This window comes from Hippoglossus hippoglossus, chromosome 11 (assembly GCF_009819705.1).
Source record: "Hippoglossus hippoglossus isolate fHipHip1 chromosome 11, fHipHip1.pri, whole genome shotgun sequence".
Lineage (NCBI taxonomy): Eukaryota > Metazoa > Chordata > Actinopteri > Pleuronectiformes > Pleuronectidae > Hippoglossus > Hippoglossus hippoglossus.
In genome coordinates, this window is record NC_047161.1 from 10,726,391 (window position 1) to 10,743,126 (window position 16,736).

General features: G+C 44.3%; 2 protein-coding genes across 4 annotated transcripts; both read left to right on the forward strand.

The window, feature by feature from the left end:
- The first annotated feature begins 1,146 nt into the window (after positions 1-1,146).
- matn1 (matrilin 1) lies at positions 1,147-6,260 on the forward strand. The gene is made up of 10 exons (XM_034599914.1): positions 1,147-1,355; positions 2,636-2,820; positions 2,903-3,067; positions 3,143-3,365; positions 4,269-4,391; positions 4,498-4,670; positions 4,759-4,990; positions 5,086-5,238; positions 5,356-5,436; positions 5,553-6,260. The coding sequence occupies exons 1-10, from the start codon at positions 1,265-1,267 to the stop codon at positions 5,600-5,602; spliced, it is 1,476 nt and encodes a 491-aa protein (XP_034455805.1). The 5' UTR covers positions 1,147-1,264; the 3' UTR covers positions 5,603-6,260.
- On the forward strand, positions 6,023-16,240 carry sesn2 (sestrin 2). Of its 3 annotated transcripts, XM_034599907.1 has the most exons (12): positions 6,023-6,034; positions 7,228-8,032; positions 9,507-9,572; positions 10,306-10,494; positions 12,088-12,270; positions 12,620-12,838; positions 12,970-13,102; positions 13,214-13,329; positions 13,714-13,797; positions 14,790-14,896; positions 15,192-15,336; positions 15,614-16,240. In XM_034599907.1, the coding sequence occupies exons 2-12, from the start codon at positions 7,685-7,687 to the stop codon at positions 15,698-15,700; spliced, it is 1,677 nt and encodes a 558-aa protein (XP_034455798.1). In that variant the 5' UTR covers positions 6,023-6,034; positions 7,228-7,684; the 3' UTR covers positions 15,701-16,240. The 3 variants fall into 3 exon arrangements, with proteins under 3 accessions (XP_034455798.1, XP_034455799.1, XP_034455801.1); XM_034599908.1 differs by lacking the exons at positions 6,023-6,034; positions 7,228-8,032 and adding an exon at positions 8,132-8,597; XM_034599910.1 differs by lacking the exons at positions 6,023-6,034; positions 7,228-8,032 and adding an exon at positions 8,134-8,513.
- Positions 16,241-16,736: the final 496 nt, after the last annotated feature.

Consider the following 16,736-nt stretch of genomic DNA (forward strand, 5'->3'; position numbering starts at 1 on the left):
CGCGCCCCTGCTCCTCTTCCCCTCCCAGACTAAACCCTCAATTGCGGCTTGTTCGGGTTGTGTGTGTGTGTGTGTGTGTGGGGATGGAGGTTTGTGTGTGTGGTGGAGGAGGAAGGGGGAGTGTATAGAGGAATGCAGGGTTGGATTGGGCGGAGTGGGATGTCGGAGGGAAAAGAGGGGTCTCTGTTTGGTGTGTATGTGGACTCTATAGAGAGATTAAAGATGTGTATGTGAGCTTATTGATGAAAGTGTGTTTACTCCACTGGGGCCCACTGCCTACCTGACAGTGCAAAGGGGAGTTATGGAGAAATGGGCGGGAAAAGGATTTATTGATGTGGTTGAAATCTGGGAATCGTTAACTTTAGTTTGGTAGTTTGTGCACAAAAATCGGTGATAAACTTACGACACTCTAAAATACGATAAAGTCAAATATGAGGCTCCTCGTGAAGGAAAGATGAGAGAGAATACGGACGAGAGAAAACGACCAAACAAGTGACAGAAAAATGCAGAATGTTACGTGTGATTTAGGAGCTCTGGACTGAACTGAGGTGAACTTACAAAAAACAGGAGTTGGCGCGTGTGCTTCCAGTTCTACAGGAACACATGCTTATGCAGAAATGCGCACACACAAGCCAAGGTGCGGAGCAGCAGGAACACTGTGGGCTGTGTACGGCGGCTCTCCTTCACTTCCGCACCATAAATGTGTGTTTGCTATATGAGGGAACGCTGGGAGAAAAGAGGAATTCATGTTGGTGTTTATTTGAGTTTTGGCCAAATCCAACCTGGGGCGAATGCGTCGTCTCTGCACCAAACCCCAGCCGCTCCTGTACCCCCAGCCAGTCACACACACACACATACTGTACACGCTCAGGCCATCGAGCACACACACACACACATCACCAATTTTACTACTTTGACACACACACACATACCTGTCCATCCTACCCATATCAAGGTGTGTTTGTCTTTCCCTGCCCACCGGTTTAGGTCCTCCCAGAGCAGGTATTTCCCTTTCTTACCCACAAACACACACACACAGGAGCTGCGGGGGGGGGCTGTCTGTGGGCTGTCTGTGGGCCGACTGTGTGCACCACTTGCATTGATAACCTGCAGCTCAGAGTCACTCCGTCTCACTTTGTGGCCGTCCCCCTCGACAGGAACTCCCTTCGCCCTGCTCTGTCTCCGTTCTACCTTCTCACTCCAGGACCGTCCGTGGACGTGCTCTCACCGCTGCGTTTCGTCGTTCACCCCTGTCGCTGTCACCATGACGCCTACCCCGTCGCTGTTCATGCTGCTGGTGCTTGGGCTAATGGGAGCTCAAGCCACCGTAGACGTCCGCACCGCCGCCGCCATGGGTAAGAATGATGACCTTTAACCCCTGAAGTTGATCCTAGTTAAATAATGGTGTGATGTGTGAATAATGCATCAAACTCTTTCGCCTGAAATTTTTTTTAACTGTTTGAAAAATGTAGCCCCAGTAAGAGTCGCTTTCATGATGCCTGAGTGAAATCTGGTTTTAACAGACTGAGACAGAGATTACTTCTCCTAGAAGTTATTTATCTCGAAAAGAACTTTATTTCTAGTCTGTGCTTCGTCTTTTCGATATATCCAAGATGACAAGATGCATGTGAAGTTTTTGCCGTGGCAATTTTTGCTCTGTAGAGTAGAATAGATTCTATTAATCCCTATTTTCGTTTCATTTCAGAGCTCTTATCGTTTGTTGTTTTGTTTTTATTGATCTAAAGTAATTGATCTGTCAGTATTACACAATGTTATGGTTTCATGTTGTTGCTGGTGTTTAAAAATTTAAGTCTTCAAATATGTGTGCACAATTTGGATGAATGCTTTAGGATGGAGTGTGGCGGTTGGTGCCGTGTGTGCGTGTTTGTGTGTTTGTGTGTGAACTGAATGGAGGGAGAGAGGTGAAGGGTGAGAAGGGAGATCAGTGACTAACAGAATGTGGAAATTTTAGTGAGCACTAATTAGTTTAATAAGTTTAATTTAATTAATAAGACCACAAACAGCTGAATTCACAACGAAAAGCTTCACTCCCTTTGCTTATTTAATATCAGACACTTTCACAAGATCTGTTTGTCTCTCACATTCACACATACATCATGCAACTCTGTCAGGTGTTAGTTTGATAAAGTAAAAGGTAAAGTTGGATCAGCACAGGTTTGTCACAAATCACAATTTTCTGAGCTTTTTCTGAGACATCACATTTTTTTTAGGTCTGAAACAAATTAAAATAGTTAATATTTTGTATGTAAGATATGTTAAGATGCTTTAAAAAAAACCAGATTTAATTTGTGTGGCTTCTCATTTGATCTTTTTTCTCCTTCATCCTCGTTTTTCTGGCCGAGCTTTCCTCCACCTCTGCCTCTCTCTCCACCTCTGTACCTCCTGTTTTTCTGTTTCCACCTTCATTCACATCTCGCCGGCCTCCATCAACCCTGCCCTCCCCTTTTCCTCTCACTACCTCCTTTTTCCTCCATGCTCCTCCCACCCTCCCCCTCTTCTTCCCTCTTCATTAATCCCTGTATCTGAACATTTTTTTATTGACTTTTCATTTTCATACCGTCTAATAAAACTTTGATGACATGATAATCACATTTCCTTTCCTCTTTATGTGCAGCGGCAGGTTTGTGCAAAACCCGTCCCACAGACATCGTGTTCATCGTCGACAGCAGTCGCAGCGTTCGCCCTTCAGAGTTTGAGCAGGTCAAGGTCTTCCTGGCGAAGGTCATTGAGGGCCTGGATGTCGGACCCAACGCCACCCGTGTGGGAGTTGTCAACTACGCCAGCCGTGTCAAGAACGAGGTATGGGTAAAGATTTATTCACGTGTTTTTGTCATCGGTTGAACCACTTTGCATTGCTGACCTTTCTCTTATGCACCTGCAGGTGTCACTGAAGACTCACCGCACCAAAGCTGGACTGATCAAGGCCGTGACCAAGATCGAGCCGCTGTCCACTGGAACAATGACTGGACTGGCCATCCAGTTCGCCCTGAACGTGGCCTTCAGCGAGGCAGAGGGCGCTCGTGTCAAATCTCCTGACATCAGCAAGGTCACATACACATTTTAAATCATTTCATAATCCTTTTCATTGTACTGTGTCTAACTTTGCATGTCTCCATGACAGGTTGCCATCATTGTGACAGACGGGCGTCCCCAGGACACCGTGAAAGAAATTGCTGCCCGTGCCCGCGATGCCGGCATTGAGATTTTTGCCATCGGCGTGGGACGTGTGGACATGAGCACTCTGAAGCAGATGGCCAGTGATCCTCTGGACGACCACGTGGACTACGTGGAGAGCTACAGCGTCATCGAGAAGCTCACCAAGAAGTTCCAGGAGGCGTTCTGTGGTAAGTCTGGAGGAGAGGTAAGAGGAGGTGAGAGGAGGAGAGGGAAAGATGAGCAGTGTTGTTTGGGTTTATGTTTACAGTTAGAGACTCGGAGGAACAAAAGAGGGATTAGTTCTCAGTGATAGAGGCACGGCAAAAATAAATTTATTCATAATCCATGCCTTCATCCCCGTGGAGTGAGCTGTGTGCGGGCCTTCTTGCACTGAGGGTAAGGTGTCAGGACTGTCATCTTTTCATTCTCGTTTATTGTTCCCTCCCTTTTGTCCTCGCCACAGTGCATTCATTCATTCAGACTCATTAAATATTCCCAGTGCACGAGGGCATCAGGGCAGGAACAACCTTTTGGAACCAAATTCGCTCCTGGTCATCAGTCTCACATAAACTAAGAGGCGAGACTGATCTATCTTTAATTACCGATCCATTAGTGACAATCATTAAACCTCTAATTAGTGATGTCCTTCGGCGCTCACAGTCTGCGGCGGATTTGACTGCTGCCTGCGTTTTCGTTTTGCAGCAGCCAGTTTCGCTGCAGATGTTTCCGTCCAAGGGCAGAGCTGCATGGTCGCAGTGTTGGATTGTTATTGGATGAGCCTGAGCATTCAATTGAGAAACAGACATACAGATGTTGTTGATTTAAGGCGACTCCAATGTTTTCCACCTGTTCATTTTAAGGATCCACTGGATTTCTGCATCATCCACCCACGCATGTTAAACATTGTTGACGTCTACTGCAAGTCACAGTGGATCATTAAAAAAACGAGATGCTCGATTTTCAAACTGACATAGTTTCATTCTCTCCTCCTAACCCCAACCACCCCTCCCCACCTTTGTGTGTGTGTGTGTGTACCTCTACACATTTACTGTGTGTACGTGTGTGCTCTGCATCCACACACACACACACAGTGTCGGACCTGTGTGCCACTGGGGATCATGATTGTGAGCAGGTATGCATCAGCAGCCCTGGATCATACAAGTGTGCCTGCAAAGATGGCTTTACCCTCATGGACAATGGTCGCAGCTGCAGTGGTGAGTGTGTGCAAGTGTGTATGAAGGAATTAGTCCAAGCATGATCATTGTGCTCCCACATTAACATGCCGTGTATGTGTTTATGTGTGTGTGTGTGTGTTGCCAGCTTGCAGCAACTCTGCAACAGATGTGGTGTTCCTGATTGACGGCTCTAAGAGCGTTCGTCCTGAGAACTTTGAGCTGGTGAAGAAGTGGATCAACCAGATCATCGACAAACTGGATGTGTCTGACAGCAAGGCCCACGTTGGACTGGTGCAGTACTCCAGCGCAGTCAAACAGGTAAGGGTCTGTATTTTGCTTACGGGATCACCAGAATGATCCACTTCCTTCCCTCCCACATCAACATCCCATTTCTGTCGTCCCACAGGAGTTTCCCCTGGGTCGTTACAACAACAAGAAGGACCTGAAGGATGCTGTGAAGAAGATGGCCTACATGGAGAGGGGGACCATGACAGGTCAGGCCCTCCGCTATCTGGTCGATAACAGCTTCAACCCAGGTCACGGTGCCCGGCCCGGTGTCGCCAAGGTGGGCATCGTGTTCACTGACGGACGCAGCCAGGACTTCATCGGAGAAGCCGCCAAGAAGGCCAAGGAAAACGGTAGGGAGGAGAGGAACATTAGAGAAGTGTAAGTAAACTCATAGAAAAAGCCTTGTACGTCAGTGGGATAAGGGACCCATGTGTGTATGTTTCAGGCTTCAAGATGTATGCTGTGGGAGTGGGCAATGCAGTGGAGGATGAGTTGAGAGAGATTTCATCTGAGCCGACTGCAGAGCACTACTTCTACACCGCTGACTTCAAGGCCATGACCCAGATTGCCAAGAAACTGCAGATTAACATCTGCCAAGGTGAGAAGACATAATTTAGTACAAACATAATAAATAATAAATATGTGCATGAATGATTTCACTGTACATTCTAGTAGAGCAAGTCAAAACTTTAAGTTGTGCTCTCTGATCCCACAGAGGACGACCCTTGCGAATGCGACTCCCTCGTAAAGTTCCAAAAGAAAGTAGAAGATGCTCTACAGGCACTAACAAAAAAATATATCCTTTACAACAGGTGAAAGGGTCTGAGGGTGTGATGTTGGGAGGGAGGGGTTCAATGCTGTCGTTTTATTGTCTTGATTGTTTTCATCGTTCTCTCCTTGACAAAATCTTACTAGAGAGCATGTCGAAGAGGATCGCCATGCTGGAGAACAAAATCGTCTGAGGACTCAAATCCCACTTTTCCCTCTACATCTGCACACACACTCACGTACACACACAACTACACACACAAAAATGTTTTACTTCCTGTAAAATGCTGAAGAGGAAACCGTGCCTGTGTGAATGAAGCCTGACCTCTGCCTGTATCCTGAAAATCTCCCAAACCACCTCTGCCTCCTCCTTTTCTTGGTCTTCACCTCTTTCACCCTTGGGTCTCCTGGGACACGAAGCGCCGGTTGCCATGGGGACCACACCTCTGTGCGCTCTGAAGGTCATCCTCCATAGCCAGCCTGTGCGTTTGTTAATAAAACTCTTCCCTCATAGGGAAATGGTGACAGTTCGCTGAAGTTTTTTTCTTCTTCTTAGTTTCTGCCACAATGTTGAATCTTTGCAAACCCCAGAGTCTGTGTTGTTAATGTCAATGGAGCAGCAGCACGTCACCTTCACTTGTCTGTTTATATGTCGCCCTCATCTTTCCTTCTCTCCCTTCACCTGTCTTCTCTTCCCCACACACAAAGGTATCTAATATTATAAATGGTGTATATATATATATATAAATATATATACAGGTAAATTAATATAAGGTATATGTCTGGAAATAAGGGTACACCATTGATGTTTTTTATTTTCCTAAATAAAGGTGATTCAGGAAGTAAATATTTTAAAATTGTGAAACTATTGTTTACCAAATTAACTTTATAGACACATGCACAAGCACTGACACGAAGAGCACTACACAAATGTACACGGTTTCAGTTCATATATTTTATCTCTGTGGTCTGTGGCTATTAAAGGTGGGCTTCAGGGACCAGGAGGGCTCCATGGACGTTCCCAACAAAATGGTGAACGGTTTCAATTCACTGCAGAATTGCAGCTTGGTCATAAAAACTACTGTGAAGTGCTAAACTTCCTCTCAAACGGCAATGATTAGGACAAAGTTTGAAGTTTGATCAAAAGTCTATTGATGATCTTTTTGATTTTCTGATCAATTAAAGGTCCACTCCTTCATTATCATGCAGCCATACACATTATGTGAATCCGTTTTTTGTCAGTAATTGGTGGATTTAATTGACTGTTTTTCAAGTAACTTATTATAAATGCAAAATATGATGTGCTATAATATTTATTGAGTTTCATATAATGAAATCAAAGCTTTTTTGCTTGACAGTTTAGGCTGTGGTCGGTGCATTTATACACCACGTAATCAGATTAATGGGAAATATAAGTAGTATCAGCACATTAACCTGTACACTTATATAATATTAATATTGAATATTGCAAACCAATATACTGTGTATGTAAAATGTTATTATATAGATAGTTTATTATCATTCTTTGTTGTTTAAAGTGTTTATTTATTTGGCATTTGGACTTTTATTCTATCACGTGGCAACTTGTAATAAAGCTATAAAATGGAGAATAAAACAACTAGTAATTGGGCAGGTGTCAGAAGTGTAGGACAGAGACACTTCAAACTTTATAATCTGAGTGTGTTGGATAATAAATGTGAGTCTGACGGTTCATCGGGTTGTTCAGCTCATCAGTGAAAGTTTGAGACGCGTCACGATGACGTAGCAGAAGTGAGACAGCGGCTCTGATGAGCAGCTGAAAAACAAACCCGGACAGAAGCGGCTCCTTTCTCCCGGAGCCTCGCGGAAAGCGGCTTTCACACCGGAATTAGTTCAGTGCGGAGCTCAGGGAATCCGTCACAGACACAACCCGCCGGCTCGCAGGGTTTTTATCATCGACACAACGACTGACGCGCTGCTGCAACACCGCAGCATCTGCTCAGGCTAGCGAGGCTAACTCAGCGAGCTAACACCGGCTTCTAGCGTCAGGGAGCCCGGTGCGAGAGAGCGGAACAGCCGCGAGCTCTAAGGCAGGTCCGTCTCCGTTAATGATCTGTGGAGCAGAGGACTGCGCAGTGACCCGGGACCGACAGGGGACTCCTCGGGTATTCAGCAGCGGAGCAGCTTCGAGCTAACGTCAGGAGTTTATAGCGACCAGCAGCTAGCGGTCACGGCAGGTGCCTCAGCCCAGGTGCTGCCACAGTCAGTCCGAGGAGCTCCGGGCACTGAGACGAGTCATGGCCGGTAACCCCTCTGCAGGCGTCAGCTGCCAGGCTAATGGAGAGAACCCCCCGGGGCGAGTGGCCGGCTCCGGCCGCTCGTGTCGCCTCCAGTCCCAGTCCGAGTCCGAGTCCGACGTTGTGCCGACCGCGAAGAGCTTAGCTCTGCTGTGCAGCCGGGACGAGGAGGAGCGGGAAGCGGCTCTGGAGGAGCTGACCCAGGGGATCCTGGTGAGTCTGGGACTGGACAAACCCGGCTCGGCACGGCTCAGTAAACGGACTCTCCTGCATCTGCTCCGCCTGTCCCGCTCGTGCCCGCTGCAGGAGGTGCGGGAGAGGGTAGCTGGGCTCCTGAGGACCGCACAGGTAATGTTAGGATCGTGTTTATCTGTCTGCCTCCATCATGTTTACAGACCAGTAGGACCACACAGACACGGACTGTCCCGGGCTGATGCCTGATTCACAACAGGCAGGAGTTTGGCATATTTTTAGGTCCATAACTTTCGCCTTTTAAAACGAAACACCAAGCTGATGATTGGTTAATATGTTTGGTGATAATACAGCTGATCAGCGATCGGCTTGTTATCCTGTTGGATTGCGGGTTATTTCATCAGACAAACTGTGGGAGGTGACGCAAGACTCAGCTGCTGAGTGCGAAAACAAGCAGGCCGGGCACGCCCCCTCCCGGTGCCCTGAGAAGCACCAGACACACCCCCCGGGTCCCTGCTCGGCTTCTAGAAGCGGAGAGTCTCACAGTTCATACGCGAAGCTTTAAACGAACGATCACTTCATTTCTCTCCCCTGTTGGAATCAAGGAGCTGTGACTTCTCTCCTCCTCATGGCGTCTGTGAGTCTGTCGCTCGGTTTGTGGGGGATTGATAATCCGCCTGTTATGAAACGAGTCGCTCCGGTTACAGCTGCTCCGGTCAAAGTAGGTCTGGTCAAGTTCAACGGAGCTGGATATTATATAGTTATTATTCATTATCTGTAAATGGTGAACTAGATTAATGTTTAAAAGCGATCCAATACTTTTTAAAAGTAAAGATGATATAGTTTATTGATAATTAATGGACAAAATAGTTAGCGGCTGTTTACTTAATCACTAAATATCACATTTCAGGCAAATAATGCCAATCTTGTCTTAGCTCTCACTTTCACTTAGGAGACTTTGATGTCTGTCTGTCTCATGTGATGATTAACTCAAGGTTTTCGGTTTTACTCTGTTGACAAAACAAGTCATTTGATATTAAAGGTCCAGTGTGTAAGATTTAGGTCAAAGGGATCTATTGACAGAAATTTAATTTAAAACAATCCTAGTGATGTTTTCACGAGTGTTTCATCTAAATTATACAAATTGTTGTTTTATTTACCCTAGAATGGGCCCCTTTATATTGAAATATATTATATTTACATCAGGAGTGGGTCCTCTCTATGGAGGCTGCCATGTTTCTTGTAGTAGCCCAGACTGGACAAACTAAACACTGTTTGAGTTTTTATGAAAACTGAAGGCTACCACAGGTTCTCTTTCATGTTTGGAAGGGGAGGGTGAGATGAGGGGTGTTCAGCTGCAACATGACACTTCACCACCAGATGTCACTGAATTCTACACACTGCAACTTTAATAGCTCTAATAATAAAATATTATTTCTATAGCACTTATATGAACAAGGCTATAAATGGCTCTACAAAATGTATATCGGAATAAAAAAAATCAACATAAGACCAGGCAAAAATAAGAAATATAACATAAAAGAAAATACTAAAAGCAAACAACATCCATTAAAATCTTACATTAATTATTCATTGTATAATTGACTGTCTGCATTTTCCATACATCCAGGAGCAAGGAGTTGATGTACCCCGGGCTCTGGTATCCGGTCCAAGTGCCTTTATCCCTGCAAAACAGGTATGTATGACGATTTATTTAAGGATATTGTATTGATATTATATTCACATATGAAACACACGACCTGTCTTTATCAATGTTAAAACATATATTCAGGAGACCTTTTTTTATTATGAGAACAAGAAATGTCCATTCTTGTAGTGTAGTGTTTTATTTATTTATTATTATTATTTATTACACTTCCGAGCTGTAGTCTCTCAAGTTGATTTCAGTGCAACACAAAGCCAACCTCTGTTATCGCAGGCTTTTATACGGCTTGTTGCAGGCCACCATCAAGATAAACAGTCAAATCAGATTATACCTTCTTGTGCCAGGTGTTGCTGGTAACACTGAACTGTACTTGTGATGGTTAATTCTGTTCCACGTTGGCTCAAATGAATGAGATCTTGGATTGGAAAACAACTAACTTCTTTCTTGTGTGTGTGCGCGACATATGTTATGATATTTAAAGTTAAAGCGTTGACTGAGTGGTGTAGATAATTATTCTGCTGCAATATCGCGGCGCCTGTTGCTTCATGTCATCAAGAGAAGCAACACCAGCGATGTGTTGCAGAAGCTGATGACGGATCAAGCTGTTTTCATATGTGACTCACTCCAAACTTTCCACAGGAGAAAGGGGAAGTGTTGCTGTTTCGCCCACAGGAGAACATGTCCTCAAGTGTATTTGAATTATATTGTGCACTTACCTGTCAAGGAATCAGTTGTCAGTTGTGAACATAAACTCCTTCTTCAGACGCTGAAAGAAGAGGTGGACCAGGACATTCTGATCGAGTCCTTTCTTTCCCTGGGTCGCGTGGACCACGTCACCATGGTGATGGCGCTGCACCCTGCCTACCTCAGCTGCTTCCTGAGGGCCCAGCATGCTTTGTTGGAGCTGGACGGCCCCTTGCCCTGTCACTGGAGACATTACATTGCTCTCATGGTAAGAAAGACAAAATATATGATTATTATCATTATATTTGTTGGCTCTGAAATTCCTCTTGGCAATAAACGGAGCAGTTATGGTGTAAATCTGCTGCATTTATGTGGCACTTTATGAGTCTTATCGACCAGGCTTCACACATCCCATTCCCACACTCATGGCACAGCCCTCAGGTCCGGGTGAGGAGGTTTTTGTAGGAGTAACAACCACGTTTTTGCCTTGTGTTTATTACCACATGCATTTATTCTTTTAGCTGAAATAACATCACCGTAAAGCCTGTAATTTGTCTGTGAAAGGCTACAGGTTCAGTTGTTTCAGGCTTTTTGAACAATTATTACAGGACTAAGAATTTAAATATTCAAAATAATGGCACACTTTGTTTTTCAACGATTCTCTCAACAATTGGCAGTTACAGTAGAAAGAACTGACAGTAATAACTATCGTCAGTGCTGGATCTTAATGGAACTTAATGAAAATTGTCAATAGCTTTATTTACTGCTGTGTAGACAAACAAATGCTCTTATTGTAGTTGCACAGTTTTGGCTTTTACACTTCAGCTTTCAGAACAAACAGATGCTTTGATGTTTTATCATTATGATGCTCCACTTTGGACTTGTGTGACAGGTCACTGACTCATTGGTGTTTCAGTGTCTATTGAACCAATGATGCTGGACTGATTACCAGCTGAAGGAGGGACAGATGTTAGACGGATGCCCTATATATTGAAGGATTTAAAATTTGTGTTTTCCAGGCCTGAAAAATTACAAATTAAAATACATTCTTGTGTCAAGTTTACAGGGTCTTTCCTGGCTGAAAATACCCTGCAGCTCCACTGCCCAGGCAAGAGTGCACAGTGTTAATTTTTGGTCTTTTCATACATGTTTTGACCGTAAAAAAGTTATTTATTTTACAGTTTTTACCGGCTCTGTCAGAGATTTACTGCTTCACCCCTGTATCTCTATTATTCGCTCTGCGCACTGCCAACCAAATCGAGCCAAACCGACCACGGCCCGCCCTCTCCTCCAACCTTCCATACATTGTGTCAGTTTAGAAATTCAGTTTTTACCCAGTATGAGTTTAAGCATGTGCCTGATGACACTGTTCATGCATGCCGTTACCTTTCCCTCGAGTTCCGGGACTATCATAAAGAAGCTACGCCTTTTCTTAGTAATCAACCGCTTATAGACATCAATTCAATTTAGTCAATGGTTGTAGGTAAATTTTATTCTATTAACCAAAAACATACACATTTGAAAGAAGAAAGTCGCCTATATTGTCATTTTTTTTAAACCCCAAAATATGGAAACTGTCAGATCTTGAACTTTAAAGAAAGATTAACATGTCATTTTTCTGCCAAATACATTTAATGGCTCTCATCATGCCTAATATAGAGTTGTCCTTGCACTTCAGAAATTCCACTCATGACCTACTGGTGGAAAAACTCAGTTGTTTTGTTATTGTTCTTTGTATCTATGAGCACAGACAGTACTTTACTATAATGTAGTTCTTATAGTTGTTTTATTAAATGGCTGTTTACCGACCGTGTTTGTTTCCTCATGTGTGAACTTTGCCTCCTCCTCGATGTTTTCGCAGGCCGCAGCGCGACACCACTGCTCGTACCTGGTGCAGCAGCACAGCGCAGGCTTCCTGGAGGCTGGAGGAGAGGAGAGCTGGCTGAGCGGCCTTCAGCACGCTCCCACTAAACTGCGCAGCCTGCAAACGCTCAACAAACTGCTGGCGCACCGACCCTGGCTCATTACACAGCAGCACATCCAGGTCAGACCCAATGCACACAGCCCACTCCCTGTTCCTCTCTCATCATTTACTGTAATGGAAATGAGATTTAATACGTTGCATTTCTGACTCACCGACTTCTCCCTGCAAAATAGTCACCCAACAGTTTACCCAGTTGTGAGTAATAAATTCACAGTTTACAGACACTGACTAATCATCATCTTTTTGTGTCATATGTTACAGTTGTAATTTCACAATTATAAAATGTGCTCCACTGTGGGATTGTCATCAGAAATACTCAGACTTTAGATACTTGGTGTGCAGCAGGAAAAAACCCTCCCCCAATCCCTCCAATAGCTGTTATTTCATCATCTACCCTCCTGTCCTTCAGGAGCTGGTGTGTCCTGGGGCGGAGCCTCGCTGGTCACTGGCTGAACTTATCCACGCCGTGATCCTCATGGCACACGCCCATTCTCTCTCCTCTTTTGTGTGGGGCTGCGGCCTGAACCCGGAACCCGACCACATCGGAGGTTACACCTTCCAACCTCCCTCCCCTGGTCACCTTCCTCATAGCCCCCATAGCCCTGCTCCTGAGGACGGCAGGCAGGAGGTGAGTCAAACGACCGGGAACGATACAGCGAGGCCCACCCTACAAATACAAATGTCCGTGGCTGATATAACGTTGCTCTCGTGAAAAGAACCAAGTAAGTTACTAAGGCCCGTCTCTCTTCTTACCTTCAGTTGGTTGAGGGAGCGATGGAGGTGGAGGTGCTGATGAAGAGGATGGTGGAGCTGCAGCTGCAGGAGGAGGAGTGCACACAGGAGGAGATGGTGACTCGCTTTGAGAGGGAGAGGAGCGAGAGCATTCCAACAGGTACCAAAATGCAGGTTTATCCCATATATCTTCTCTGTCATACGCCCTGTTGATATTTCTTTACCAACTTCCTCCCGATTGATGTGGGTTTTTGTTTTTGTTTTTTACTAGCGGTGGTGCGTGGAGCTCCACCCGACCTGGTGCTGCATCTGGTGGAGGATCCAGAATTCAGATACGAGGATTTTGCACCCAGAGGAGAACAGTCTCCACCCACCATGAGAGCCCAGGTGGTTTGATCATTATTTTTGCAGATAGATGATGGATCAAGTTCCTTGTTGATATATTCATTATTTGAAACAGAGTCGTGCTGAAATGGCTGAAATTTATTATCAGTTTTAACAATACTTTGGCATTTCTGCTTTATGGTTTCAACAATCCAACATGAACTGATTCCAGCTCCTCAAATGTGCTGATTTTCCTGTTCGTCTCAGCTTTAAATCAGTTTTAAATTGTATATCATCTGGGTTTTGTGACTTTCCACTATTAAAGGACACTTTAAAGATTACATGCTGAGCCTTTTAATCGTAAAAACATTAATTTTGAATACAAAAATATTTCGTAGGCCTAGTAAAGTTAATTGATAGTAATTAGTTTCTGTCTGATGTGTGCAGGACTATTCGTGGGAGGACCACGGCTTCTCTCTGGTCAACAGACTACTGCCAGACATGGGCCAGCTGCTGGACGAGAAATTCCAGGTACCCACAAATTCAATGTGACAGAAATACCGTCAATAGAAACTATACAAGGCTTCCGTGTGGATTACATGACAGGTCAGCTCCAGGATGTTGTTTTAAATTAGTGACACACTGTGTACACAAACTCAAACTTGAGATTTGGAAGAAAGAGCTCGGGGTTACATATTTGCTCCTGAAGGTGTTCGACTGGATTCAGATGTGGTGGCTGTAGAGGCCACTTCACTGAATTCACGGTCATGGTCATGTTCATGAAACCAGTTTGAAACGACCTTTGCTTTGTAACAAGGTGCATTATCGTGGTGGTAGTGGCAATTAGAGGCTGATAAATTGTGGCAATAAATGGATGCACATGGTCAGCAGCAATACTCAGATAGGCTGTGGCATTCAAACAGTGATAAAGTGCTGTTAAGGGGTCCAGAGATGAAAACATTCCACACACCATTACACCACCAGTAGCAGCAGCAGCAGCAGCCTGGACGTTGACTGAAGTCAGGCTGCGTTCTTGGATTCTGACTCGACCATCTGTGAAACCCAGGTTCATCAGACCAGGCTGTTTCCAGCTCTCACCCGTGTCGACTGCAGACTCAGACATCCTCAACGGTTCCAACCTGGGGATTAATATCTGTGTTGAAATAAAAAATATATTTTCTTCTTTTTAGGCTTTGCTGCACTTAATGAGGCCTCCAGATTTTTCAAATGGAATAGGGAAATAGTGACTTCTTTCGCACATCTTACGCATATATCTCAGACATTGCTTCATACTAACAGATCAAAGTTTGGTATGGACTGTCAGAGACGCAGCTTCTACTCAGCTCATCAAAGAGATTGTCAGTTAACACAGAGAAAACTTAATCTCGTACAATGTGGGAAAAGTATCCGTCCTGGAAATTGCTGTTTTACATCTTGGTCTTAGTTTGCAGAATTTAGATTGATTTACTAAAAGACGAGATGGATTTTGTTTATTAATATGTTACTAAATTGTCACATTAAAGGTGGTGAGCAACTTGACATATCACAGGATGGCCATGCATGAAGGAGTGGACACGCACACTCTGAGAAAAGCTCTGTGGAACTACATCCACTGCCTCTACGGGATACGGTCAGTAAAACACACACACAACAAATTGTCCTGCCAGCCCCCTAATAGAATGCCTGTGAGAATACAGCAGAAAAAAAGAATTCTAAACTCTCACATACACGTAGAAGATGCTGTCGGAGATGTGGGAAAATAATGGATTCAAGAGTTTTCAGTGGTGAGGGCAGACGCTGGTGTTGATGTGTAAACAAAAACACAAGCTTTACCGCAGCGGAACTCCTCCCAGACGCCACCCCTCACCTGAACGTTTCTACATTCGTCAGAAATGGGCTTAACCTTTTGTTTTCTACACACGCAGATATGATGATTACGACTACGGCAGCGTGAACGTGTTGCTGGAGCGCTCTCTGAAGTTGTTTGTGAAAACCATGGCCTGCCACCCGGAGCAGACCACGGCTCGTATTTACCATTCCTTCTGGAGGCACTTCAGACACTCTGAGAAGGTATGAATCAGTTCAATCACGCCCCTGCCGCTGCCTCTTCAGTCACAATGCAGGAATCATTTGACATTTTAATATGTCGTCTCTCTTTGGTTCCTTTTTAACAAGGAATTAATCATTTGACATTTAGCTGTGTCTCTTTTTTTCTTATCTTTAAATGTTAATATAGAAGGGAGCATTACAGACGGGGCTTGAATGTGTGTCACCCAGTAACCTCAAAGTAATGTCACATTATTTTCTTTTTCTTACTCCTTTTCTCTTTGTTTTGTTTTTCTTGCAGGTTCATGCAAACCTAATAGTGATGGAGGCCCGGCTACAGGCTGCCCTTCTGTACACCTTACGAGCCATCACACATTACATGAGATGACGCACCCACTCACGTTTTTTTGCAGACGCTGAGCCAGCTGTGACTTGTCCACGGCCCCATGCATTTACACGGCATCCACAGTAAAGCTTGCCCACGCGGAGCACACACTACACTGAATGTTTGTACATGCATATCTTTAAGTGTTAATGTTTTCATGCTGATTTGCGACTGGCATTTCTGATATTTAAAATGTGTTACTTGTTTTTGCACTGAAGCGTATCCGGTTTAGTTTCACCGTCTGAGCCTGAGACAGTGACACGTGTTTCTGTCGTGCACAGACACGTCCACGTGCTACATGTCAAGTGTTCAGGTGGAATTAGGTCTGGTATCATTAAAATCATCGTCATCGTTCATTTGTTTCCTTTTGCTGAACGTTGGTTGTTTATCTGACCGATATCTTTTCATCACAACCTGCCTACTCATACCTCAGTCCTCTCTCTCTGCAGCACATGGAGGCTGAGATACAAAAATAAAATAAAGACAAAATAACTTGTATTTTTATATACAATAAAAAGTTACTTTGTTATCAAAATCAAGCAACATGTTGTCAGTTTTATTCTGTTCCGCACTATTTAAACAGAAGTGTCTATAATGTTGTTTGTTCAAACAATCAGCTACACTGTTTGTCTCCACGCCCGCAACAGCTTGTGGCCGGAGGCATTATGTTTTCAGGTTGTCCGTCCTCTTGAACATGATCGCCCCCTTTCGGGGATATTTCTTTCAAATTTGACCACTCATGGATAAACTGATTCGATTTCAGTGGTCAGAGGTCACGGTGACCTTCTGACTTAGACTGAAATTGCACTTATGGAGGAGTTATGCATCAGCAGTTATAGTTATTAATTGATTTGAAGATGAATGTAAGAGAAGGTACATGATTTGAGTCTAAATTTATCAATCCTTTTATTAAATGTTCATAATTAGCAATTAATAAGTCAAAAGCTGAAATGACCGCCTTCTTCTTTGAAGCTGCACTGACGCACCACAAGATGGAGACAAAGGCTTAAAAACACATCCGTCAAATGGTTTATCACAC